Source organism: Triplophysa rosa, linkage group LG3 (assembly GCF_024868665.1).
Source record: "Triplophysa rosa linkage group LG3, Trosa_1v2, whole genome shotgun sequence".
Taxonomy (NCBI): domain Eukaryota; kingdom Metazoa; phylum Chordata; class Actinopteri; order Cypriniformes; family Nemacheilidae; genus Triplophysa; species Triplophysa rosa.
The window spans coordinates 9043619-9070610 of NC_079892.1; the positions used below are offsets into that span (position 1 = coordinate 9043619).

The 26992-nt window shown below is 38.8% G+C and overlaps 1 protein-coding gene across 2 annotated transcripts in view; it reads left to right on the forward strand.

Annotated features, from left to right (window-relative positions):
* Positions 1–7118: 7118 nt before the first annotated feature.
* tafa5b (TAFA chemokine like family member 5b) overlaps positions 7119–26992 on the forward strand; it is a 35778-nt gene continuing 15904 nt past the window's right edge. Inside the window, exon 1 of one of the 2 annotated variants that reach the window (XM_057329057.1) lies at positions 7119–7492. In XM_057329057.1, coding sequence (XP_057185040.1) covers positions 7384–7492 — 109 coding nt within the window. In that variant the 5' untranslated portion in view covers positions 7119–7383. Of the gene's footprint in view, positions 7493–17448; positions 18152–26992 lie in introns of those variants that run through there. The other variant, XM_057329058.1, reaches the window with a different exon arrangement.

Genomic DNA, 26992 nt, shown 5'->3' on the forward strand with positions numbered 1-26992 from the left:
GAATGGGAGGAGTTTGACAAACCCTGCTGTAACTGTTTCACACATGCAACAAGTGTGTTTAACAACTGCATATTGACGCACGTGTAGCACACAGGACCACAGACGACATCAAAATGGATTTGAGATTTAAACTGTGTTAATACTGTGGTTTCCCTTAGCATAATCCCTAAAATATTTACAGTTTTGGTTTCAAATAAACAGGCGAAGCCAGCCGCTCTCTTTTGGATTTTTTTTATTTCATTATTTTTATATTAAGCAATGCGTTTAATGAGAATGTGACGTTTTATGTTTACGCGCTGAACGTGGTGAGTGACGTTCTTCGCAAGTTCCTCTAGAGGGCAGTGTTGCACTGCTTGAGTGAGGGTTGCATTACAGTTTCACAACACGGTAAAATATTACTGAATACATTCGAGAAAGCCTTTTTTTGCGGATTTGCCATTATATTATCTGATTTTATTAGAAATTCTGGAATTAGAATATAAAGGCGTTGGAGGTGTTTTGCATGACATACTTTTTGTGAGCTTTATACGTAATTTTTTCAAAGCACTATTTTAAATTAAGTCAAGCGGTTGAGGTGATGCAACGTATAAAAATAAAATAATTCATGGTAACGATACTACTGCGAAAACAAAAAGCTTTTTTAAATAAATAAATGATGCTATCAGTCGAATTCATTTTTCTTGTGTGTTTTGTCATATTCAAAATAGTAGTCAGCGATGTCCCAGAAATGTCAGTTTCTAACATTCTTCCAAATATCTTTCTTTGTGTTCAACCGAACAAAGAAATGTATCTAGGTTGGAAACAACTTGAGAATGAGTAAATGATGACAGAATTTTCATTTTTTTGGTAAACTACGCCTTTAAGGCAAATTTTTAAATAGTTTGCTGAAAAGTTTACGAAACAATACTTGTAAATGAACACAATATTGATAATCGTGGGTTTTAATATCACATTTATTGTCAATATATTGTGACACGGCTAAGCTGAAGTAATGTAGAGACATTTAAAGGAGTAGTTCACTTCAAATTTTGCCCCAATTGACTTTCCATAGTAATTTTTATTCCCACTATGGAAAGTCAATGGGGTCAAATTTTTAATTGAACTACTCCTTTAAAATGTAAAATATTTGAAATGTTCACTTATAAAGTCAAGTTCATTTTATTTTGAAAAATTAAAAAGCATAATTTTTTACAGTGTGTAGACGCTGCTTTAGTTCTTAATTGATCACTGCTAATGGGCAAATATATTGTATACTTTATACATTAATGCATTTATTATAATAAAGCTAATATGTGATTATTAGATGTTTTGAATCTCTAAAGATCTAGTTGTAAAGGTTGCACTAATTGCATGAAAACAAAAGCAATAAACTCTTCGGGTATTTCTAAGACACGTGGCAATAACACAGAGCATAGAAATATATAGAACTGCAGCAATTAGTAAGTTCATGTCACAAGCGGTCAACTCATTAGTGTTGGCACGGTCTTCCTAACAGTGGCCGAGAAGTGAGGGTACTGTTGACCTTGACTGGGGCAGTATTGTGTAAACACTAATGAGAGAGATGTTCCCAAAGCTTGTCTATAGCCACAGCCCGATCAAACACGGGGGGAGTGCTCTAAAAATACACCGAACAGATGAATGACTGACCAGATCAGCATCGAGCACCGCCTGTTTGTTTGCTCTTTAGAGGTGTGCATGTATGGTGTGTGTATGCCTTCTGCTGGGAGTTTGGAATGGATTGGCCTCCTACTCACATAATGAAGATACAATCGGCAGTCTGTTTTGACCTGTTGTTTGGGATACTCATAACTTCAAAATTCTTAGCAATCCAATACAACAATTCAATTCATACAAATTTAATCTTTATTAACCATTAAGTGTTATGAAACAAAATATGTTGTTTGTTTTGGGCCTCATTCCAATAGGATTTGAAGGTGTTCTACTGGTTCCCATCTGATAACATCCCAACACATTCCCAGTAGAGACCCACAGAAACGTTATAGTTTCCAGTAAACCAATACAATTTCCATAATATACATTAAATCCATAAAACATGCATGTAATTGGATGGTTTTCTTCAGCAGGGATGAGAATAAGACGATATGGTGTTTCAAGGCCTCCCAGGGCAGGAAGCAAAAGTGACAAATTCAAGCAACAATTAATTTGCACAATATAATCCACTTCTATTCCCTGCCAGCGGGATTTATGCCAACTCTGCACATGAGAGCCACGAGGCTTACTCTGGGCAGGAACAATTTCATCAGCCCACCATGATTGATGAGGAGAGCAATGAATCTCGGGAGCAACAAGGCAGAAAGAGCCTTTCTCTCTCACAGATCCCCGTCACCTCTGTTTCCCTGGCGATTTCTTGCCTCGCCTTTCTCGCTCGCCGTCATTTCATTTTGCTCTGTTCTTTGCCTTTATTGTCTTGCCATACATTTGTCTGGGCCAAGTGTCTTTGCGACATGCTTAGCATATTGTCTCATATCTCTGGATAACAGATCTAGATATTAATTGCAGTCTATCATATTGATACTCATTTGTCACAATGCTCATGGCCAACAATAGGGGGCATCATTCATTTAGAAAAGTGTTTTGTAAATGTGTCCCGATGAAGTTCAAAGTCCAGGATGAAGTGTATGTTGTTTAAGTTAAAGGGATAGTTCACCCAAAAATTATATTCTGACATCATTTATTTACCCTTATGTTATTTTAATTCAGTTAACAAGTATATGACACAAAAAATACAAAAGAAGATATTTTGAGAAATGTTTCAGTAGTTTTGGTCCATATAATGGGGGCCAATGTTGTTTGGTTACCAACATTCTTCAAAATATCTTCTGTTGTGTTTAGCAGAAGAAAGAAAGTCATGCAGGTTTGGAATGACATGAGGATGAGTAAATGATTAAATAATTTGAATTCGGGTGAACTATCCCTTCAAAAGCCCAATCAAACGAGTTTTGAGAAAGTGTCCCCCTAAAAGTTAGCAAAAATCACTTTTAGCAGATGTATGCATTTAAATTTACCGTTCCGTGCTCATCTTGCACTACACTGTTTTTTGTTCAATCAAATCCTCCCTAGACTCAATACGTCCCTCCCTATAATACCTACAATCAACTAAATAGAAAATTATGGCTCTTGGCTTTAGTAACCAGAGCCATATTGTTGTTTTGATCAAAACAGCCGGTTCGGGTTGATTGACTTGTTGACTCCAAATTTACCTCCATTATTGAAATGACTGTAATCCATCAAATGCAATCAGTCCTGCACTTGTTTTTATCGCAAGAGGAGGGCAGTTAAGGACTTTGACCTTAAACGGCAGTATAACAAATAAAAAAACATGATTCAAGAAAAATACAGTACGATATCAAACGCTGGAAAAAAACAGAATTTTTCAGCAGTTCGGCCCAGCTACCTCCAGGTGATGCCGCGTTTTTGATTTATGAGGTGTGCACTGTCTTACTGACACCTCAGACTTTTGCGCTTCCTCCATCCCAAACAAATCAACTTATCTTTATTTTCCGAGTCAATATATTTGACGCTTACACATTTTATTTATTTATTTCTATGCAGCGAGATGTTTCTGTTCCGCTACAAATCTCGGTGCACTGGTCCTGCTAATTGGATTATAGCACTGTCTTTGCTTTTCCTTCGAGAGATCAGCCGACGAAAGAACTTTTCCAGGAGCAAAGGTTCGTCTCAGACATTTCAGTGGAAAATAGCGTTCCTGCCTATACAAAGACCAAGGTTGATCACTGCCGCAGTGCCCTCCAATTGTATGAACACACATCTGCTGCCCCGCTGACACTTCAGGAGAAAAAGGACTGATAAGAGTGAACAGATAAAGCGGAATGGCAGCTAGGAGGGTCCTCCGGGCAGGCAACCAATTACAGATGACAACATCCGATTGTGTGTGGTCTCTTTCACCACCAAAAGACAAAACTCCCATGACAACTGACCACAAAAGAGCCAAGGACACCATGCGGAAGAAAAGCAGGAAAGAGGAAGACGTTCCTCATCTGAGCAGCATTACAGCATCCGTTTAAACGCGCTTTTAGACATTCTGACAATAATGTGTGATTTTCTGTAAAGCTGACGTGAAACGAAGTGTATTGTGAAATACAAATAAATGGGACTTGACATTCATTGTATTTTCAGAGTCTTGCCGATTCCTTTGACTGTGGCATTGGACGTGTTAATAAAGAGGACAACAATACTCCAGAGTTTTTAACTATGATGGCTATAAGCTTCAAAGACTAAAGACTAAAAATTCTGTCACCCTCATGTCATTTCAAACCTGTGTGACTTTCTTTCTTCTGCAGAACACAAAAGAAGATATTTTAAAGAATGCTGTTAACCAGCACCCATTGACTTGCATTGGTTTTGTGTCCATACAAGTGAAGGGGTGGGCACTGTTTCACTTACCAACTTTCTTCAAAATATCTTCTTTTGTTCTCTGCGGTGGAAAGAAAGCCAAACAGGTTTGAAATGACCAGAGGGTGAGTAAATGATGACAGAATTTTAATTTTTGGTTGACCTATCCCTTTAAATACATTCTTTTTCAAAATTCACAAGTGCCCACATGGGCCTTTAAGAGTTTTCCAGCGTTACCTCCGAGGACTTTATTTAATGTGAAAATGTGTCCAAGTGGCAAAGTTTCTCTTCGAATGCACAATTTGCATTACAAATAGATGACACTTAAATTTAATGAAGGCCCAGACGGTAAACCCTGGGCACAAGTTTATATGGGCTATCTTCCCTTTGATATACTTAGGTAATATAAACGGTCTTGAACAAATTACTTTATGAAGTAATAATGAACAGGAAATACAGAAAGGATATTATCACTATCCAATATTTAATTTAAAACGGTCTCAGGATAATGAACAATTATGTTTAATTCAGAGTAAGTAATGGAAAAATGGGGGAAGGTGCAATTAAGTCCCCATTTTAATAACAGAAAAACTGCACAACAATACTAATGACATGATAACGTAATGTAATCACTGCCGACGATCTCTTTCGCTTCAGACAGATGTTATATTTGTTCCTCCAGACTGTATGAAGACATACCTCCTGTCAGTCACTCACGCACTAATCCATCTCACGAGAAGATTGACAAAGACCTTGACTATTCCCTCAGGTTCAATAAGTGTTGCGCATCCTCAATCCTTCTTGCCGTACACGTTCCATCTGAAGGTTCCTACCTCTTAAAAGTCTGAGTAATGTTCTTCTTCCCTGTCATCTCATTGCCCCTTTTGACTAAACACACTATATTTACTCCATATAAAAAAACTGCACGACACTCATTCACACGAATGAACTATTTTGATATACGTGTTGTGAAAAAAAGCAATGTTCAGTCAGAAAGTTGAGCTGAGCAACTTTAATGAGCTGTTAAACAAACATGTAAATCCTGTTTCAAAGCATTGTCAGTCATATCGACAGACAAGTGTCTTAAAGGGACAGTTCACCCTTGAGTTAATTTTTTTGTTCCGATGAACACAGAAAGATATTTGTAAGAATACTTGAAAAGCTTGTTTCTTACTATGGTAGTCAACGGTGGCCAAGAACTGTTTGGTTACAAGCATTCTTCCAAGTATCTTTCTCTGTGTTCATCAGAACAAAGAAATTGATACAGATTTGGAACAACCTCGAGGGCAAGTAAATTATGACAGATTTTTTTGGGTGAACTGTCCCTTTAAGGACTCCCACATCAGACTCAAACACTATCTGATCTACACCAAAAATGAATTTGTTTTTAATACTATAACTGACTGTATTTGATATTGTTTGACATCATCATTAATATTATCATTTACTTACACACAAACACACAAATCTAAGACTTCATAAGAAGCATATACTGTATATTTGCGTGAAGTATCTTCACACGTTTAAAAACATTGAATACATTCCACACATTGAAGATTATGACACGGAATTTTTAATATAATTTGTTCTATATGTAGATTTAACAAATCCAACATTTTCTTAACATTGAACCTGCAGTGGTTTTCCAAGGGGCCAGGGCCCACTAGGGGGCCCCAGAAAACTTCCAAATGTGCCACAGTTCCACTTACGTAAATAAGTAACATTAAAATCATGTAAATTAGATATCTAAATCTCTCTGAAAATCAAGTATGTTGCAGATCACACCTGTGGGATGAAAATATCCATTGCGCTTACAGCATAAAACGGAGAGGTGAACAAGACAGAGCAGACCGAGAGGTGTTGAAGGTCAGCAATCTTCCGTCTCTGGGGTCTCAGAAAGCTCACTGTCTGGGACTTTGCGAAAAAAGAAAATGAAAAATTATACAAAAAGAAATATTTCTTATTTTAGACAGGCTTCTTTCCCAACAGCAAGGCAGTTTTGAAGCACTTGTGATTTCCCTTGGGGGCGGCCAGGGGCCAAGGATAGACACTGTGGAGTTTAGAAAGAGGTGGGTCGAGGACTGTGTGCCATTGTACACAATCATCAGAGCAAGCCAGTAACCGCAAGCACGAAGACTATGAATTATAGACACGCACCAGACTCGGAGTCAACTCTGTGCCCCAGGAACCCACCCACACTTGATCTATTGATCTTTCAAAGGGGCGAAACTTTACATATCATAAATGCAACCATCAAAGATCCTCATCTCTAACGTGAAAGACGGCACTGGAAAACCAGACTTCCCCAAGAGGAACCCAGCGCCAGGGGCTGACTGAATCATATATCCGCTGAGAAAGTGACAATTATCTGCCTCATTGATGATCGTCGGGTTTGAATACCAGATACTCTGACAAAAACGATTCACGTCCATTCAAACGCTTTGGGATAAGAAAGGAATTTTTCATAAGCGCTAAATTGTCATTTTCTCGGATGTCTGTTTAAATGTTATGTCGCTGTCCGCTGTTTGAGGCGCTGAATTCAGACGCTTCCTTACCACTAATACCGGTATGTAATGTTGTCAATACTTAATGAGCAAAACATGCCGCTACTCTAAGAGGCAGAATAGATATTTCAGTCAAAAAGTCCAAATTTGGCTTTATTATGAGCGAAAATAGCACAACAATAGAAAAAACGAACTCTCTTCGCAGCTTATTTCGTCACAACTTCCTTACGTAGGCTATCTCATGAGGAATCGAATGGTTTATTTTCCCCTGAAAACCCTCGAACGCATTATTTTGTGATGCAAACAAACGTGAATAGAGGGATCAGTCTTTGATCGCGATCATTTCCTGTCTCCCGCTCCAGCGCGAGATTCTCACGGATACGTTGGCGGCGCTTCTCCTTCATTTCTTCAACTTTGCGACGCCGTATGAACAGCTGCTGGCTATAAGAGTCCGATTGGAGGGTAATTTGGCTGGAGAATTGAGACTTTAAAGGGACTGCCTTTGATGGCTTCGCCCTTTATGAAGAAGAGTGTACGGAGGGATGCATGGGGGACGATGTCCTCAACTTTCTGGGTTGTGCTGCTGTTGAGCGGTCTGCTGATCCTGTACTGCGGTAAGTAGCGATAGCCTGATCTGATACTAAATCTTTAATGTATTCCTGACTGTAATGCAATTGTGCGTTAAACAGCAACAACGTGAGAAATAAGTCGAGTTTGAGCATTTCACGTGAGATATCATAGACAGATACTGTAGACTAGACTAGACTAGATAGATAGATAGATAGATAGATAGATAGATAGATAGATAGATAGATAGATAGATAGATAGATAGATAGATAGATAGATAGATAGATAGATAGGCTGACAATCACTTATTTTTGTAAACTCTTACAGACAGATATTTTATTAATTGTCAACATGTTAACTAATGCCCACATAGATAGATAGATAGATAGATAGATAGATAGATAGATAGATAGATAGATAGATAGATAGATAGATAGATAGATAGATAGATAGATAGATAGATAGGCTGACAATCACTTATTTTTGTAAACTCTTACAGACAGATATTTTATTAATTGTCAACATGTTAACTAATGCCCACAAACATAGATAGATAGATAGATAGATAGATAGATAGATAGATAGATAGATAGATAGATAGATAGATAGATAGATAGATAGATAGATAGACAGATAGAGAGATAGAGAGAGAGAGAGAGAGAGAGAGAGAGAGAGGTAGAGTTCAGCCCCTTAATGTGACTAGATTAACAGTCTGGTGTTTGGGGACCAAAGAGTCAAGCCCCACTGTCTTCTGCCTCTCTCACCACCCGAGTCTTCATTAGCATTGTGTTGTCCTATTGATTTCATCTATAGCATTGCATTTAGTTAGAGGACACAGCAAAAAACAGACACTTCCTCCCCTGTGGCCTTTCGGCAAACGGACAAAAGCCCTTTATCAGTTTTTTCAAAGGATGTCGCATTTCCTGAAGCATAAACCCAAATCTCACTGTAACCTTCAGCATAATACTTTCAGAAGGGCTGTGCTGCTTTTCTGAGTCCTATTGCATATTGACTAGAGTACATTAAAATCTTTAGCTCATCCTCAGACAGGCCAGCAAATGGAAGCCTTTATTGATCGTTCTGCAGCGAACGCCATTTGCGCGCCAATTTACCCCCGAAAGGTTTTAGGGGTTCTTGTTTTTGAGCTTTAGAGACAGGAAAATAATTTCATTAAGAGCAACATTTCAACTACTTGTCCCATTATTTATCCTTTAAAAGCTTGCGGCGCATTAGAGTGCGTAACTCACTGCACGCTTGGAGACATTCCACCTGTTCGTACAAATGCTACTCTAAAAACAACATTTGTTTGCTCACCACAGCGCCCATAATGCTCCAAACCCAGTTCAAACAGCCATTTCTCTGCGCGACATCGGCCTCATATTATTAATACACAGAATTTATTATATATAGATTCTGTGATGTGGTGAGTCGAAAAAAACGGAATAATGGAACTTTAAAAAGGCAAGCGAGTGGCATTATTCCAAAGCAGATGCGATATAGTCTTTAATCTCATTCCACCGTTATCTGGCTTCGAAAATCAAGCTGTGAAATGGGTGAGATGATCAACTGAATGCAAGTGGCTCTTGACCTACAGGCTCATTATGCACAAACGCCTTTAAGTTGCTCATGATAAAGCACTCGAATGAAAGTGGCCAATTTATCATTTGCATTTGTTAGTCCTAATGTGACTGCGCTGCACATGCACACGCTCTATCATAAATGTGAGTCAAACGTGCAGGCGTGTGAAGACTCAAAGCTTCCTTTCAAACTTTCTTCCAAACAATAAGAATATAAACATCTCTTCTAAAGTGCTTAGGCAACATTGGAGCTCCCTTTGACCATGCTCACTCTTTAACATTTGAAAGAATGGCAAGGTTTTATTGCAATGGGTCTTTAGATGCAGAGAGTCAGAAGAGAATGAGGAGCTTCTGTGATGGGCCGAGCAGTTAGTGGGCCTCTTGGATATCTATAACCTGAGCCAAGTCTTCCCCTGCAATGAAAATGATAAGAACTCCTCTTATTGAGAGGACTGCAAAACGATATTGCAATTATTTTAAAATAAAAACAAAATGGATAGACTTTAGGCCTACTGAAAGTTTGTAATTAAGGGACAGTTCACCCAAGAAATTATGCCATCAGTCGCTCACCCTCAATACATGTCAATAAGCACCGCCATTGTTCGGTTACCAACATTCTTCAAAATATCTTCTTTTGAGTAAATGATAGAATTTTCATTTTTGGGTGAACGGACAATGGCGGTGCTTAATGACTTGCATTGGTTTTGTGTCTAATTGAAGTGATTGGGTACCGCTGTTGTTGGTTACTCCTAAAAACCCCTGGTCCTCAATTTTATTGTACAATATAAACATCCAATTAAACATCATCTTTTGTTGCACAGAAGATAAAAGTTATGCAGGTTTTAAAACGGACACAGGAATTGCTTCTGGACCAGTTTGTTTACATCTTGCATAAAGACTTAAATGTTTAGGTTTCAAAAGACACAAGGTGAGTAAATGCTGACAAAATGTTTTATTTTTGGTGAACAATTCATTTAAGTGAAACACAACCATCCACACATGGATGAGACACCACAAAAGTACACCTTAGAAAATGTCAAAGTTACAGGATTTGACAAAGAACTGTAAAAAGGTTTGTAAAATACGAATCGCCTGAGGTGCTGTTTTACCACGAGGGCACAGCGAGCTTTAACTCAGAAGGAAAGCACCTTTCATAAAACAAAGACGACAATCAAACAAAACCAGATGGGCATATTTATTTGGTCCAGTGATCCGTAGCTGAGAAAATAAACAATTTTGGAAAAAATAGCTTGATAGCTGTTCTGGTGGAGGACCGAAAGAAATATGAAAAGTTCATAACTCAACAACGGAATGAGCTGTTATTTAAATAAAGCCGACAAACAACGAAACAGTTCAGTGAACTGCGCCTGATGCTTATTCAAATCTTTTGCATTCCATCTCTGCGTTCCACTGCTGTACAGACACCGAGATACCTTCTGAACTTCCACACCAGTGTGTGATAGATCAATCAGTCCGTTTGTTTCTCAGCAAAATCTATTGAGGGAGAGAAAGAGGGGGGGTGCGAGAAAGAGAGATGGAGTGTTTACAAGAGCTCATTCAATGGACACAGGGGAAGAGGAACCCTGAAGATATTTATTCAACTGGAGCGGTGTAATTCCAACTGATACATTCATACATTTTGAAACATGGCTTTGTTAAGCTTCATTGGCCAGCTCTGGGAAACAAAACCTCTGTACTCCTCCGTCTCTGCCTGCTTCTTGATTCTGCCCCTTTTCTCAGGAGCAATAAATGTTAGATTGTATTGGCACTATATAGTCCCAGCCAGATCCCATTAATATGTGTTATATTAGGTTTTCCCTTGGAAAAAAATCTTTAGAAAATACCTCATTCCCTCAAAAAACGTGCCGAGAGATACAGTTCGTCATCTCCAAATATAAGACTCGGAGACGAAAAGCGTGGTTATGTTTTCAGACAGAAGGTCAACATTATTTTGCACCGCAGTATGTTTGTTAGTGACTCTCCTCCCTGCCGTCTGGCAGGCCACTCTATCCTCTGCTTCAAACTCATCCAGCTTAACTAAATCAAGTTCAATTTAGCAGGATACGTGCCAGAAGTGGCATTGTGTGAGCGTTGAATAATGTAAAGCAGCTGATGCCTTCGTGGCTGAAATAATTTAAGAAAAGCTTTCAAGAATCGCTCTTGCGGCAACGTCGGAATGCTTTTTCCGCTCTCCGAAAACAAATTGTCGAATGTAAAGAGGCCGACTGCCACCAAGGTCATTTTGGTTATTTATTCAGTTATTTCGCTTTTTATCCCTCACCCGTCTGACCCCGCCTCCGTCATAAGCGTTAGCCTGTAACGAGCGCAGTCATTTCCTGTTTGTTTATAATCTGCTTTAACATCAGGTCGAAAGTTGAGACAGCATTGTAATGAAGCGGAGTTGGAAATATTATGAGTTAAGTCCACATGAACGACTGAGCTACCGCTGGGAAATTCAGATTTCTCGGATTATACTAGTTGTGATGTCAAAAAGGGGCGTGTACAAGTGAAAGATGGCAGGAGGCCGCTTCGAGTACATGATAGTTCACCCAAAAATGAAAATTCTGTCATCATTATTTACGCACCCTCTTGTCATTTCAAACCTGTATGACTTTCCTTCTTCCGCAGAACACAGAAGAAGATATTTTGAAGAATGCTTTACCCGGCACCCATTCACTTGAATTGTTTTTCTGTTCATACAATAGATGTAAATGGGTGCCGGCGCTGTTCGCTTATCAAGTTTCTTCAAAATATCTTCTTTTGTGTTCTGCAGAAGAAGGAAAGTCACACAGGTTTGAAATGACATGAGGGTGAGTAAATGATGAGAGAATTTTCATTTTTGAGTGAACTATCCCTTTAGGCTCAATGAACCTTAACAGAAGTATGGAAAAACTTTTTTCAAGTTTCTAAGATGTCCTCTGTAATCCCAGACACATATGGTTGTTTAAACTCATTCTTAGCTGTTAGACGACAGTCATACACACACGCACACACGCACACAAGCATACACACCTATCCAGAATTGTTTGCCTATCTACGGCACCGAAGGGCAGATGCTTTATGGTTCGCCTTGAAAACGTTCCCGTGTGCTCTGCATAGCAACGACAGGGAACCGGTATAAATTCTGCGTTGAATATGGAATGAATGTATTCCCATCTGACCTGTGGGCTGTAAAATTCATAAAGTGGCCCATCTCTTACAAGCACATTAACTTTTTTCTCCTCTCACTCAATTTAGAGGTAATGTCACCAACAGTTTGAGCAAATGGAGTTATCCTCGGCGGAACGCCTCCTCGTGATTACATCTCTGGCCTAAACAATATTTCAGTCAAAGCTGTATTTCATTTCGGTAATCCTTTACAACATATTAGAACTTAATAAGCAATCTCTTTTTCAGTCATTGCTTATAGAATCATCTGAATGAAGTTTGGCCTTTGAATTCGTGTTTCGACTTAAACAACTTGCCAGTGAGTGATGTCACTTGGTTGCATAAGCGTGAGTCTTCAATGTTTTGACAAAGTATAACAACTTCATAATCTACTAAGAAAGCCGTTCAAAGCTCTGCCGCTTGCTCACTACACCTTGTCTGAATGATTTATCCAAAGCGTTAGTCAAAAACTGCTTATGATTCGCATACATGCCTTTGAGGATGGCGTATTTCAAATCTGTCGATAGTTAATTTAGCATGTGCACACGTTGAACAAACACATGTGACCCGGTGTATCCCAGTGAATTGACAAAATATTAGAGCTGTCAAACGATTAATCGTGATCCAGAATAAACGATTGTATTTACAGAATATATGCCTGTGTACTGTGCATATTTATTTTGTATTTATAAACACGTACACATACATGCATATATTTAAGAAAAATATAAAAATGAATAAACATTTGACTGGTAAACATAAATAATTATATGTAAATATTTCCTAAATATAAGTTTTTGTGTCTATACATAAAAAATTAATATGCACAGTACATAGACATATATTACACAGTGTAACAATTTTTTTCGCCCAACCTTTTTATAGTTCTTGTACAATTCTGTGGTGCTAATTATTGTGGTAATATTTATTTTCATGTAGCATCAATGTTATAACTCAAGTATATTTTGAGTTTATATAACTAATTATTGCAAATAAACAAAAGCTGTACAAATTTTCACATATTTTAAGGTTTATTTTCCAATTGTCACTGTCAGAAAATTCTAGAAAATTCTGTAGCACATGGAAGGATGAAGTGATGATGAGTGACTATGTCTGGGTTCGTGAGGACAGTATTAGTCATAAAAGACAGAAACGATCAAATATACACTTCTGAAGTTTTGGACGACTCATTTTTAGTAACTGTTATGTTAAACTGTTGTTTTTTACACAGTGTTATGCCAGTACCTTGTAATTTCTGCTTAAAGAGCCGTTCACATTATAACGATAACTGAAACTATAACTATATTTGCGTCCACACCAGTGGACGATAGCGAAAACTATATGTTTATTTTAAGCCTGCGCGCTGCAGTATTTCCAGTCACTAAAATGAATGTACACAGCAAAATCGCCAGTGTTAAAAAAGGTCAAATTAACACTCACAGTGTATATATAATCCACACTATCGAAGTGTGGATTATATATACACTGTGAGTGTTAATTTGACCTTTTATAACACTGGCGATTTTGCTGTGTAGATGACCTGCTGCTGATGCTTTCGTTTTCATTCCCGAACGTCTTTTCTCCAAAATATGACAGCAAAGGCTGGATGCTCTCTCTGAAGGATGAAGGCGTGCTCGTGTCCAGGATGTAAAGCATTTATTTTGCCAGCTTGCTTAGACTCAGAAGCATATATAATATCCTGTCGTAAACACACCGCTTTCAGACTACTACGGTCTTTAATTCAGACATAAAACCCGCGTGGCGATCACCAGTAAAACGTTATCTGCCAGAAACTGTCTGACAGTATGGTTTAACGTTCATCAGCTGGGAAAAAAATCGTTCTGAAAGTGATCCCAACGATATCGTTCTCTGTATCTTTATCGTTCTAGTTATGATGTGAAGCCCGCTCTCCTGAATTAAGAATGATTTATAAAACGTTATTTTTAATAGTTATCGCTACCGTTATAATGTGAACGGCCCTCACGAGTAATAATACCGAAATGTATAAACGTGTGAAAACCGTCGATGGATAAAAAATTATGTGATTTTCATATTCAGCCTGTTAAACTCCATAAAGAAACAGTAAAAATGAAAGCGAAAAACAACATTGTAATATGTAAACAAAAACTTTTATTCTGGATGCAATTAATCGCAATTAATCATTTGACAGCCCTACAAAATATAAGTCCTGTCAAATTGATACCGTTGATTACAATGCCGTCATGGGAAACCAGAGGAACTTCTGAGCTGTGAGAACAGCTATTTGACCTCTGCATGGCATTGTGGGCCAGTGGTTTCAAACAGATCAAGGCGCTGCTGTTTGAGACAGTTAATATTGACTTTAAATATGGCCGTACAGCTTTACAACCCGCCCATCGCACTATTACCCACTTTTCTCAGCAACACACACAAACCGCACGCACGCATCCGGCCAAACGAGACGGCGTAGATTGATTGCGAAGTCTTTGTGGGCAGGCTAGGGATTGAGAGTCCATGCCTACTTATCACTCAACGCATCTGTACTTGTCACAAGTTTCCCACCTTTCTTTGATTGGGATCTTTACCATCAGGGTTCCTTTTCCGGCTGTCTGGGAGTGAAACTGTGAGACTTAATCCTCTCTGATTACCTCTGCGAGCAGGAACACCTTGCTAACACCCGCTCGTTTCAAAGGATGCGGTTGCCGGTCTAGAATGTGGTTTTAATTACATACTGTATGGTTCCAGGGACCAGATTAGACAAGATTTTGAGATTTGAATGCGTGTGAATCGACACGTCTTGAGAACGGGGAAAAAAATAGTGCTCAAAAGAATTGCTGGAATGCACGTTGCGGTATTTGTGAATGTGTTGTGAAGGCGGATGTCACATTTAATGGGATTCATCCAAATTGGATTGCACAACCCAAACTGTAATAAGAATGCGCGGTTAGAGACGTCGGGTGGGGGTGGAAGTAGCATTTTTTTCTTTTTTTACATTTTTTTTTGTTTATGTCTGCGTTGGATGTAAATCTGTCTTTACTAATTATGCTGAATTAAAATGAAAGTTTCATACGTCGAGCCAGATGATCCTGTGGTTAGAACACCTGTTAGAGCAGAACATCTCACATCTGCACTTTACCATAATATCTGTTTGATTTGAATAAGAACTATGAGTCATTAATTGTTACGTATTCAATAGCAAACACCGTCATGGGAAGATATTGTTTTTGTCGAGCAATTATTCATTTGGTGTACATTTCATTAGCATGAAATAAATGTTTAGTTTACAGCTAATGTTTCTCGTTTCAAATCTAAAGTTTAGGGCTGATGTGCTTTTAATCTCTTTTAGAAGTCCTCTGAACAAATGGATTTCTGATTTCAAATCAGGGAAAGGGATTTAGATAAAAAGGCAAACAGTGGCTTGTCCCTGCACCGATCTGAAAGATTAAGCCCATGAATTGAAATGTTGAGTTTTCAGGTTAGCTTGAGGTTTTGTAGTGAGTTTGGAGCAGTTACATTCAATTCACACTGTTTACAGAGTTAAAAGAATAGTTCACCCAAATTTTTTTATATTTCATCATTTACTCGCCCTCATGTCAGTCCAAACCAGTATGACTATTATTTCTTCCGCAGAACACAAAAGAAACAACATTGGCCCCCATTGACTTCCATTGTTTGGACACAAAACAATGTTTGAGACATTTCTCAAAATATCTTTTTTCTCAAAAGGGTCATACAGGTTTTGAACAACATGAAGGTGAATAAACGAAGAATCATTTTTTACGTTTTTGTTGAACTATGCCTTTCATGCTGTTGCCAAATATTTTCACTTCGAGTGCTGTCATCTGAAAATAGTTCAAAATTAAATATTCATACTTGTTTTCAAAACATCAGATTTTTAAGGGCTGCTGTATTTCGCAGATACGTATTGTTGGAATTAACTCGTAGGGAATAAATGTACCTTTTATACGCCAAAAATAGAAAGTACAATTGGGTCTTGGTCTTTAGTTTATATGGTTTCTATAGAAACCTATTATACCAATAGACCAGGATTTTTATTGCATGCAACGGATTGCCATACCACACCAATATCACTTTCTTATGTTTTCCGAGCTCTTGGCGTAACTGTGAAATAAAAACAAATCTAAAAAGTAAATAAGTAAAAACCAAGCTTAATGAATTGGAGGATATATTTCCATACAGTAACTGCAGAGTCAAATATAGATATTCCCCTCGGACAAGATGGAAACGGAGAGAAAGACTAGATCTGTAGGAGATATATTGGCAACAAGGGGGGAACGTGTTATTATAAGCAAGGATATTTCAGTAGCAGCTTGACTTTGCAGTGGTGCGGAATTCTGAACATATTTAATTGGGTCCCCGCTGATTGATTGCCATTCTTCCACTGAAGCTCGGAGTACGTGAGAACAATATGAGAATGTGATGAGATGTCATGTGTAGACAGCTGCACTTGGGGGTAAAATGAAAAGTGGCATTAACGGCAAAGAAAATGAATTACTCATGGATCTGAATATATGCATTAAATAGACCTTTATTAATTAGATGATCATGACACAGACCAAATAGCTATCCATTACTGGATGAAGAAGAGCTTTCCAAGAAGTAAAAAATGATAAGAAATAAACCACAGTGAAGTTATTCATCCCTAAAATACACATCTAACGTTTTCCAACGGGCATGCATCTAAATGCTTATGCTATATGGTCATTTAGGTTTGTGTTTGTAAATCTCTATAAAAACAGCATATACTGTACATGACATCATCATCATTCTAGCAATATTATGCATCTGAATTTGACTTTTTTTAAACTCGCATAGAAGGGTTAATACAACCTGCTTTCTAATACGAAATATAGCAAACTATTTATGTGACTCGGTTTAATCATGTTTTTGGGAAGATTTGGGCATTGTTTAAGTACAGAGACGTTGTTTATTGTTAAACTATGTTTATTGTGGTGGCGAGGCCATGGTAAAATTGTTGTTACTGTGCAGGTTTTACAACAAATAAAACCAAAAGACTACAATAGTTAAAAAAATAGTGTTCGTAAGGGTAAAACATTCCTTGAATATAATCTGAAAAAACCATATCATCTAAATATAAGAACGAATAAATTTAGGGTGATATATTTTTGCAACAAGAACACGTTAGTTGGCATATTGTAAGCATGTCTCACTCTCAGAGGGGAATCGTCCGATGATTGACAGTTTAAACAGCGATGACGTCGATTAAGCGAGATAAACTCGCGCGCAAACACGCAGTCTCAGTTAAACAGGAGCCGCTCGAGACTCCAGACGACACGCGCTTTTTGGAGATGCCTCCGCACAGTTTCCCCTAGGAAGTCAACAGAACGATGCAGTATAGAAAGCCCCCAACACGAGACTGGACCTATCTGAGGTATTTTCCTCCACTTTAGCGGAATTCTGACTTGTTTGTGGATGTGTGACATGCGGTGAATACGCACGCGGCGCGTAGTGACTGTCTGAAACGCAGTGAAATGCAGACGGCGGTGAGCGCATGAGGAGCGCATTCAAACCCGATCTCTTGTTTTGAGCTTTACACGCAAGTTCTGTCTCTCCCGACGCACCGGAGCGGGGTCTATCATTGACTGCGGATGATTTTTGCATAAAGACCCTGTTCTTTATTTTGGCAGCACGTGCGAGTGAGACTATGCAACGGTTGGTGTCTTTTTCTCTTGGTGGGGCAAAAAAGTGCCAGATGAAAGTCTCGTGCATTTAACTTTCATCTTACTGAACGGAAACCTGTCGCGCGAGCAGTTTAAAAGAGGCGCATGGAAAGTGTCCACTCATCATAAGGGATTGTTTATTAAAGCAAGGATTCGTTCGGTCGGGATGGATTTGCCGTTTTAAGCGCGTCGCTCAGATCTTCGAAAAGATGCAGCATCTTCGCGTGGCGTGGGCGCTCGCGGGAGCGGCGGTGTGCTTTTTCCTTGTCTTCTTCATCCAAGCGCATTTTTTCAGAGAAGGTAAGCCATTCACCAAACATTTATTGTCGTGATTTAATGAAGTGTGAAAATGCAGGGCAACACTTTACAGTGTATTGTTGGACTTACGTATGATGCGCAACGGACATAAAATATAATCAAAATCAACTCTAAAAATAACAGCTTGTAGTTTATAACCGCGAATATACAATTGTTCATTAAAAACAATTCAATCTGTTTTAAAAATATTTGTATCCTTTTTTCCTTTTGATCCTTGTTTGAGAATATGATGCATTTCATATCATAAATAAAGGATTTATTATTTTTTTATTTGTGCACAGCAAAATCGCCAGTGTTAAAAACGCTAGCGATTTTACTGTGTGGTAGTGCAGCATCAATACAGCAATAAACCGTATGCCAGCAGATCTGATAAAGAAAGCATAACATTTAATGTAGTTCTCAATAGCCAGTATTTAAATCCAGCTGAGGGGCAAACCAAGGGCCAATTGTTTGTATTGTTATTCCATTTATGAACTCAAGGAGATACTGTGGCGTTATTCATATAATTCACTTACTCCCCTGTAACTCATCTCAGTTTCTAATAGATGAAAATATCCTTTCACCTGGTCTGAATGGAGACAACTGAGACTAAGATAATGTGAGAGAACAACACTGACTGAGATAATAAATTGCTGATATATAAACAGGCGTTATATCAAAACAGCGTTATAGCTTTATTCACAATCTTTTTCCATTGTAAGTTTCGTTTCTGTAAAACTTGGATTGGACAATTGTGACAATATACTGTGATACACTTAAAGATAGTATAAAGACATGTTTTGTCTCCATTGTGCTCAACAGGAAATAGAAAATTCAGCCTCATAAAATTGAACCATGCTATGTATGTGTCTCGGCATAATGCACAATGTCAAAAAGTTCAGACATGTTCATGACTGGTGACTAATGCATTCCTATTAGCCCTAGGACAGGATCGTCATTTTTCAATATCGTAGGGCTTTCTTATTCAGAATACTGACCTTTATACATAATGAAGACAAGTCGGAACTGAGTTTTGGTTGAAAGCCCTTGCAGATCATGACTTTACATTTAAGACTGTCATTTGTCTTCTGCGTGACCTGATGGAGCTATCGCAAGTTATGTACACAGCTCCTATGTGTAGGACATTGGTAGAGATGTTAGATTGAGCATTAGTAAGAACCACGAGAGCCATTACGTGTGAGCTAGCTTTGAACAGCTTAAAGGTTTGAGTTGGCCTGCCGCCATGGCAAACAACACATGTTGGCGTGGTTGCCACAGTAACTGGGCTTTTAAGAAAATAATTGGAGGATGCATGGGTTTGCTTCTCACAAAGTGTCAAGGAGCAGTGCAGTGACCTCCAGCATAGTGATACAGAGAGCCGCAGGAGGCATCGGCCAAGGTCTTTCATGTCGAACAGATCAAGCGTTGCTTGAATTATACCTTAAACCTGTAATCACACTTTCCTACAGTTTTATATATCTTTCATCATTTATTCACCCTTATGTTGTTCAAAACCTGTATATGACACTTTTTGGGGCTGATTTTTTAGAAATGTATTTGTGGTTTTGTACCCATACAATGGAGGTCAATGGGGTCCAATGTTGTTTGGTTACCAACGTTCTTCAAAATATATTTTTTGTGTAATGCAAAATAATAAAAAAAACTCATACAGGTTTGGAATGACATGATGGTGAGTAAATGATGAAGGAATTTTCATTTTTGGGTGAACTATCCAATTAAAGTGTTCTTGGAGGTTAATGAAGTGCATCCCAATAAAGACACTTCTGCTCAACTCTTTGCCATTTAGTAGTTTAAATGATCATGTCATGTGTTAAAAAATATATATTTTTGAGATTTAACTAATGGTCTCCATGATCAAAAAGCCTTCTCCAAATTGCTTGAGGTGAATCAGGATAGAAGTTCCTGCAGTCTGGGATTCAGTTTTGGATAAACATACTAGTAGTTAGGCCACTTTTTATGATGTATAAAATCCTGTTTTTGTCCAGTGAAAATTTCATTAGAGTATAAGAAAAAACAGACTGTAAATGCTATAAATGTTTAATATTACCTTTAAGCTATCCTTGGCTCTTGAGGAAAATATAATAAATTTGAGACATTGTGTGCCTTTGTTTTCTATTTTTGATGCTCCTTTTTGTATTTACGTACAATCAAAGGGATACACAAAAACAGTAAGCCTGTTTTAATCATTTTCAATTCTGTTTATGAAGGCTCCATGACCTCGAAGCAAAATAACCCCGACCAATCGTAAAAACACACACAGAATGCTGCTTACAGTTTTAAGCAATTCAATTGGCCCTGCATTAAAAGCAAAAAAAGTTGGCCAAAAACTTCCATTACCATAACCACTTGAAGTCCCCCAGCAGTTGCTAATTGATGGAAAAAGCTTGAAGGAGGATGAGCGCCGGACTCAAACCATGGCCTGATTAACAAAGCGGAAGACTGTGGTTTCAGCGGGGTTGTGTAACACTTGCATGTCTTAAAGTTTTCTGCATAAGTTTCAAGTATTCTAAATAAATGAGTTTAAAACATTCCCCAGGCGTCCAAACGAGCAAATGTCTTAAAGTTGGGCTTTGCATGGTGGGAGCTTTTTTGCTATGATTGGACATTCAAAGCAACGATTTTGGCTGCCTGCTGTGCTCAGAGGCCAGCCAGCATGACCCAGCATTAGGTTCAATCTCTTTACAGACTCTAAAGGGGTCCAACCTAGATCAACGATTGCTGAAATTATGAACCTGCTTGAAAACACAGGGCTGGAAATGGAGGGACGTGGAGAGACGGTGTCCAGGGAGTGAATTACTAGGGGTGACGGAGAGGACTTTTATCCATGAAATGGCCTCCAAACACTATGCACATTTAATACGTATAGTGAGATTTTTTATCTGTGGTTTAAAAATAAATAAATGTCTTCGACCAGTCCCCCACTGTGAATCTCATGTGCATACACAAACTAATTACCACTTTTGTTCTTGCTCTTGAGATCTTTCTTTCTTACATCTTGGTTTCGTCTCATATTGAGCATTTCTGGTATTTGACCTGACCTTGAATGCAAACGTAGACTGTGATGTTTTTATGATATAACAACTTTACAGTACACTGCACTTGGTAGTTTTTCCTGATCCCTAAAAATGACCATTCCAGATTTTCATTTAAGCAGCATTTGCTAGATGTATTGTGGTCATTCCAGTCCAGTGTCTGTTGAATTTCCACAAAATCAAACCTCAGGAGTGACAGAGTCATCAAACAGCAATGTGAAAGACTGACAGCATGACAAGACACATGAAAACGGTGATAAAAATCAAGGTTGTCAAATAAAAAATTGAACTTTTCTTAAATACATGTACACATATTACAGTTGTATTGCTAAAGAGGGAACATGAACTTGTTTTCTTAGCAATATTTGAGGTCTGAAAAAATACAGAGCATCTTTTCTGTTATTTTGACCTGTTTTTCCTGTTTTCATTTTCGGCAAATAAATGCAAATAGACACAAGATTTTTATTTGAAAATTGGGAGAAATATTGTTAGTAGTTCACAGAATGAAACGAAAATGATCAATTTACCTAAACAAATACAGAAAAGCTGTTTTTGAATTTTGAAATGGTTTCTGCTGGTGTATAGGTCGGTGTAATGTACCGAACTAAGGTTGATTCAGTCAGATTTTCAACTTTATAAACATATTTTTGCATCATAAAACGTTTCCTTGACTAAATTAAATCAGGTATTACATCACATATTCTACCATACAGAGCATTTTTACAGTCGCCTCTACACAATTTCCTAAATGTCTTATTAAAAATTCCCTCTGTCTCTGAACATCGCATTATTTCGACATGCTGTTGTTGTCAGCGGCGTTCCTTAATGAAAACATTCCATAGTCATCCGTAGCCAATTGACTGGCATTGTAATGCAACAAGTGCAGCATAAAGCCTCCCGTTATAAAATCGCGACGAACGATCTTGGCATGTGAATGAAGCGTGGTGGAGCGCGCTGGTGGAGTCCAGCATCGGTCCCCTGATGATAGACTCCCTTTTCACTCCATCACTTCTCTGACAGGCTGTAAAGGAGAGCTTTTGAATTTTAGATCAGCGCGGGCAACTACTCTCCATCTCCGAGATGCATGGTTGGCAGCTCTTTCATCCCTAAAACGCATGCAGTGGAGTATGGACTGAAGTATACAGGAGATCCTGGAGAGCTCAGAGAGGCTGGAGATGAATCAAACATTTCACTGTCAGCGGGGCTATTTAAACAGACAGGGAGGGCGTATCATCTATCAAGAGCTGCGGCACTTAACGCGCCTGAGCTGCGGCACTTAGAGGCGTTTTAGAACAATGCGAACAAGGCGGAGGCTTATCAGAGAGTTGTAACCTCGCGACCGTTAGAGAAGCGTTCGGTCCCGTTCTCGCGGCATTAATGGTGTCATAATGGAAGCGATCCCACAGCGGGTCGGTTTATTAATACCTCTTGTCTCATATTCTGTGTGTTTAATTGCGTTTTCTTCTGAAGTATTCCAACACTTGTATGCTATATGCTAAACGGAAAATGGAAAAAGAGGCCGCGGCAAGGTAGATCTCAGCTTTCTTGAGACAGTAGGCTATACAGTAATAGTACAGTACAATACTCAGTTGTAACTCTCCTTGGACACTAAGAGTTTGGATTTAGATCCATCAGCAGTGTTATCTGGGTTTCATTGAGATCTTATCTGGAATCAATTGGTTTTGCTTGTTGAAATATAGAAAAATCATAAATGAGGTCTCTTTAAAGATGGGGTAACACACGCAGTTTCTGCAAATCTCATATTAATCTTGAGTACCTATACAGTATTGCAAACTTCATGTCTTCGAAGAGTATTTAGTTTGATCAAACTTATAAAAGATAGATGCAGCTGTACGAAAAAAGACGAGCTGCTGGAGGCAGGCAGGGGGGACGGAACTACAGCATGAGCAGTCGAGCACACAATACATCATCGCTTTATCATAATTGTGTTGTGTACATTATGCACGTACGCGCCGATTGCCAACAAAACACAGACATATGACTTAGTTTCACTTACCGGGTGACCCCGGATAGTCGAAGATTCGATGCTTCGATGGGGGAGCCTGATTCGACTACCAATCTCACAGTCGAATCTTCGCAGAGGTGTTATGCAATGGGGATCATGCCATTTTGGTTATATGTGCAATGGCCTAGCAGACGGGCACGCACTGCCGTGCTAAAAATATTATTTATGATGTAAAGAAATGGGACATTTTTAGGGTTGTGTAACGAAACTGTACCGAGGTCTGGCTATGACCCAGCACAGGATCGTGTCTTCTGTGCTGTGAGTCCGGTAGAGAAGCAACACGTTCCGCACGCACCCGCAGATGACTCGCAAATTAACGTGTACACCGTTTCCAATCATTTGTAACTTACTGAATGTTTGGGCATATAAATATGAATACAATTTTGTCTGTAAATGCACGTAGTTCGTTACTTAGAATACATTACTTTATGCGCTGCATGATAAAAAAATAAAATAAAGTAAGGTAACTAAAATCACCGCATATAGCAAGCACGGCGCAAACTTTTGTAACTTATCATTCTCTGAACTGAAAGCAAGCGTGCGCGTCAGGAGGACGGAGAAAGAATGTGCGCAGGAAAAAAATGCTTTATTGCATTCCTCCTTTACATGCGGTAACTTTATTGGTAGTTCATTGGTAGTAAACGTGCTGTAGTCCCGTTTGTAAAAACGTCGTTTTAAAAATAGTTTTGAGGCGAGATCTGGTCTAGTATTGTATGACACAGCATTGTTACGTTTAGGAAAAATGTCCATTAATTTGACTATTTGTGGCATGTGTTTTGAATATGGTCCCCTGCATTTCAGAAATAAACACATTTTTTTCACATTATGACTTAATTCTGGCTTATTTCATTTTTTCATTTTTTTATTTTATTTATTATAAAGGTATATTCTGTTCTAAACAAATTCTGTAAATTAACAATCCGTTTCATTGTTTTTTGGTGCATCAATGTTGCACTTTGCGCTGTACCCTTGTTAACCAACTGGTGTTGTCCCCACATGCGCGCGCGCACACACACACGCACATGTGCGTTTCGACTATCAGTAGACTATAGGCAAGACGTCACGATTCTGATTTGACTTTGTAAATCCTTAGCCGAGGACACCCCTAGTCCGGCATCTTTTAGCGCTGGGACCGCGGCATCTAATCCAGCGTTATATCCTCTGTTTATATAACATTCATCACCGAAATGCAGTAAGCAAACAAACACAGGTAAACTTCCGAGTGAAGTGGCATTGATGGGCGTGCTCTTTCACGGGCGTGCTCTTTCTCTCACGGTAGCGCGTAGGCGTGGTTTGCTCGGTGGATGACTCATGGGCATGCTTTTCAGGGAGAATGGCCAATAAAAGGAATAGGATCCCTGTTACGAAACAGGAATCCAGACTTATAAAAAACTTTCCGAAACAAGTCAGAGTGCTGGGGCGCTGGTGTATCGAGCACAGAAATACTACGTCATACGTCCCACTAGTTTTTTAACAAGTTGACCATGTTAAGCATGAGAAGCCAGCACGTTTAACAGTGAAAAGAAGTTAGAATGCATGAAATAGCATGTTACCCCATCTTTAATGTCTCAGTCATTTCTCCCAGGTACTAGTGCTGCATGATATTGAAGAAAAATGCAATATGCGACGTGCATTATGCAATACGATCTCTTATCTGCGTAAACACATGGGATGAGGCAAACGAAATACACTAATGACAAATATGGTTTCTGTTTAGTTTGTTCCTATAATGCTATGTTCAAGTGTTCGTTTTTCTAATTAGTTTGGTTTTAGTTAGTTATAAGATGTCATAAAAAAGGGGGTGGGATGACAAATTGTTTTTGATTGGAAAGATGGGCGGGACTTTGATACTGCGCAGACCATTTCTGGGACATTTTGGCGTTAATTTTGACTTCCATTGTATGAACACAAAACCACTGAGACCTTTCTCAAAATATCTTCTTTTGTGGCTTTGGCTTTGAATGACATGAACTGTCCCTTTAACCGTACTTTTCAAAGTATTAAAATCATTCAGTTATTGCAAACCATTGCGATATGCATACTGCAATATGCACATTTGTGATATTTCGATCATTTCTGTATATCCTGCAGATACTAATGAGGTTTAAGGGAGAGACTTTTGCAAAAGTGTATTTCTCAGAATTTTGTCGTGGGTGAAAAATCCACCCCAGTAACCTCACGCCGTCTCCTCTAGAGCTTCAGAAGATCCTTACAACGTCTCGCACTGTATGTCGGAAAACCGCAAAGAGACAGTGTTGGGATTGTCAGAAAACCACGGCAGGGCCGAGCGCATGAGTGAGATATTAAAGGAGGGGCACTCACAGTCTGTATTCAGTCACTGCAGAGCCAGATTTGCTTCTGGAATGCTGATTAGGCTCCATGAATGACTCCATGGACTCTCTCTCTTCAGCGCGTACCAGAACCCAGTCATTACAGCCTATTTGGGGCTGAAGTTGGAGATGAATGGTGAGGCTCTTTCCTTCAGCTCGGAGTGGGGCTGACCCTCTTGGGCACTGTGGAGAAAGAGAGAGAGCGAGTGGGTGTTGTCGAACACGAAAGAACGAGCGAGGAGATAACTTTGTTGAATCTGCCTGACAAAGCAGATGGCTTATTTTGAAGAACACACTCCTCAATTCAGCGCTACTTTGATAATAAGGGGTTTCCACCCACATGCACTCATTTCCTGCGAGTCGCTCACATCACAATGCATGATGATGTAACCGCGAAGTGTCTGTGCCGTCAAATCAATGATTTAACTTTATTCAAAGATTTATTCAAATTCAGAGCCTTTAAAGACACAGCAAGCTGGCGCACGCACGTCGGAACAGTCACTGGGGCAATGCCTCGTGATTTCTGTAACGCACGGGGAATGCTGAGATTTCATTTTGTGAGAGAAAGGGAGACAGTGAGAAATGATGTCTGGAGACGAGAGAAACGAGAGAGATAGACAAAAAAATCAAATCATCTCTTGAAAATGTTCCAGTAATGACTGAAGCGCTCAAGAAACCTCAGATACCTAAAATAGATTAAATCGAAAGTTCTCTCTTGGTCTTTATGACAAGCGTACTGTAGCTTACAACAAGGGCCGCCTGGAGAATTTTTCTTCAGATTTTATTTTGTGATCTTTGGCAGGTCTTATGAGTACCGTAGTAATTCTCCTTCTCAGTTTTGGATGAGGGGCAAAAATATTTTCCGAAAAATTGGTGGTAGAGAAGAGACAAACCCGAGATAATTGATCTAATGTTGAATCAACGTTAAGTTGGTTATTCTCAACATTGATTCAACATTAAAGTGATAGTTCACCCAAAAATGAAAATTCGGTCATCATTTACTCACCTCCTTGTCATTTCAAACCTGTAGAACAGAACAGAAAAGAAGATATTTTAAAGAATGTTGATAACCGAACAACGGTGGTACCCATTGACATTGGTTTTGTGTCCGTACAATAGAAGCCAATAGGTACCACCATTCCATGAAAAGTATGGCTATTCAATTCTTTTCACAAATTATTTAATGTGTTTACTGTATGTTAACATAGAAAACATATACTCAAACCAAACCGCCTTCCATGTGTTTCACTGTTCACTAGGTCTGTATTGACGCAGTGTCAAGCAGTCGAAGCATCATCCATCACTGTTTTGTTGGAGCTCATGCATGTTTGATCAGTTTAACAGTTTCACACACCGCAGATCAAACTCGCGCTTGATACATATACAAACACGCAGGTAATTTTACATGTCAATAATCCAGACTGGCCACTGTATG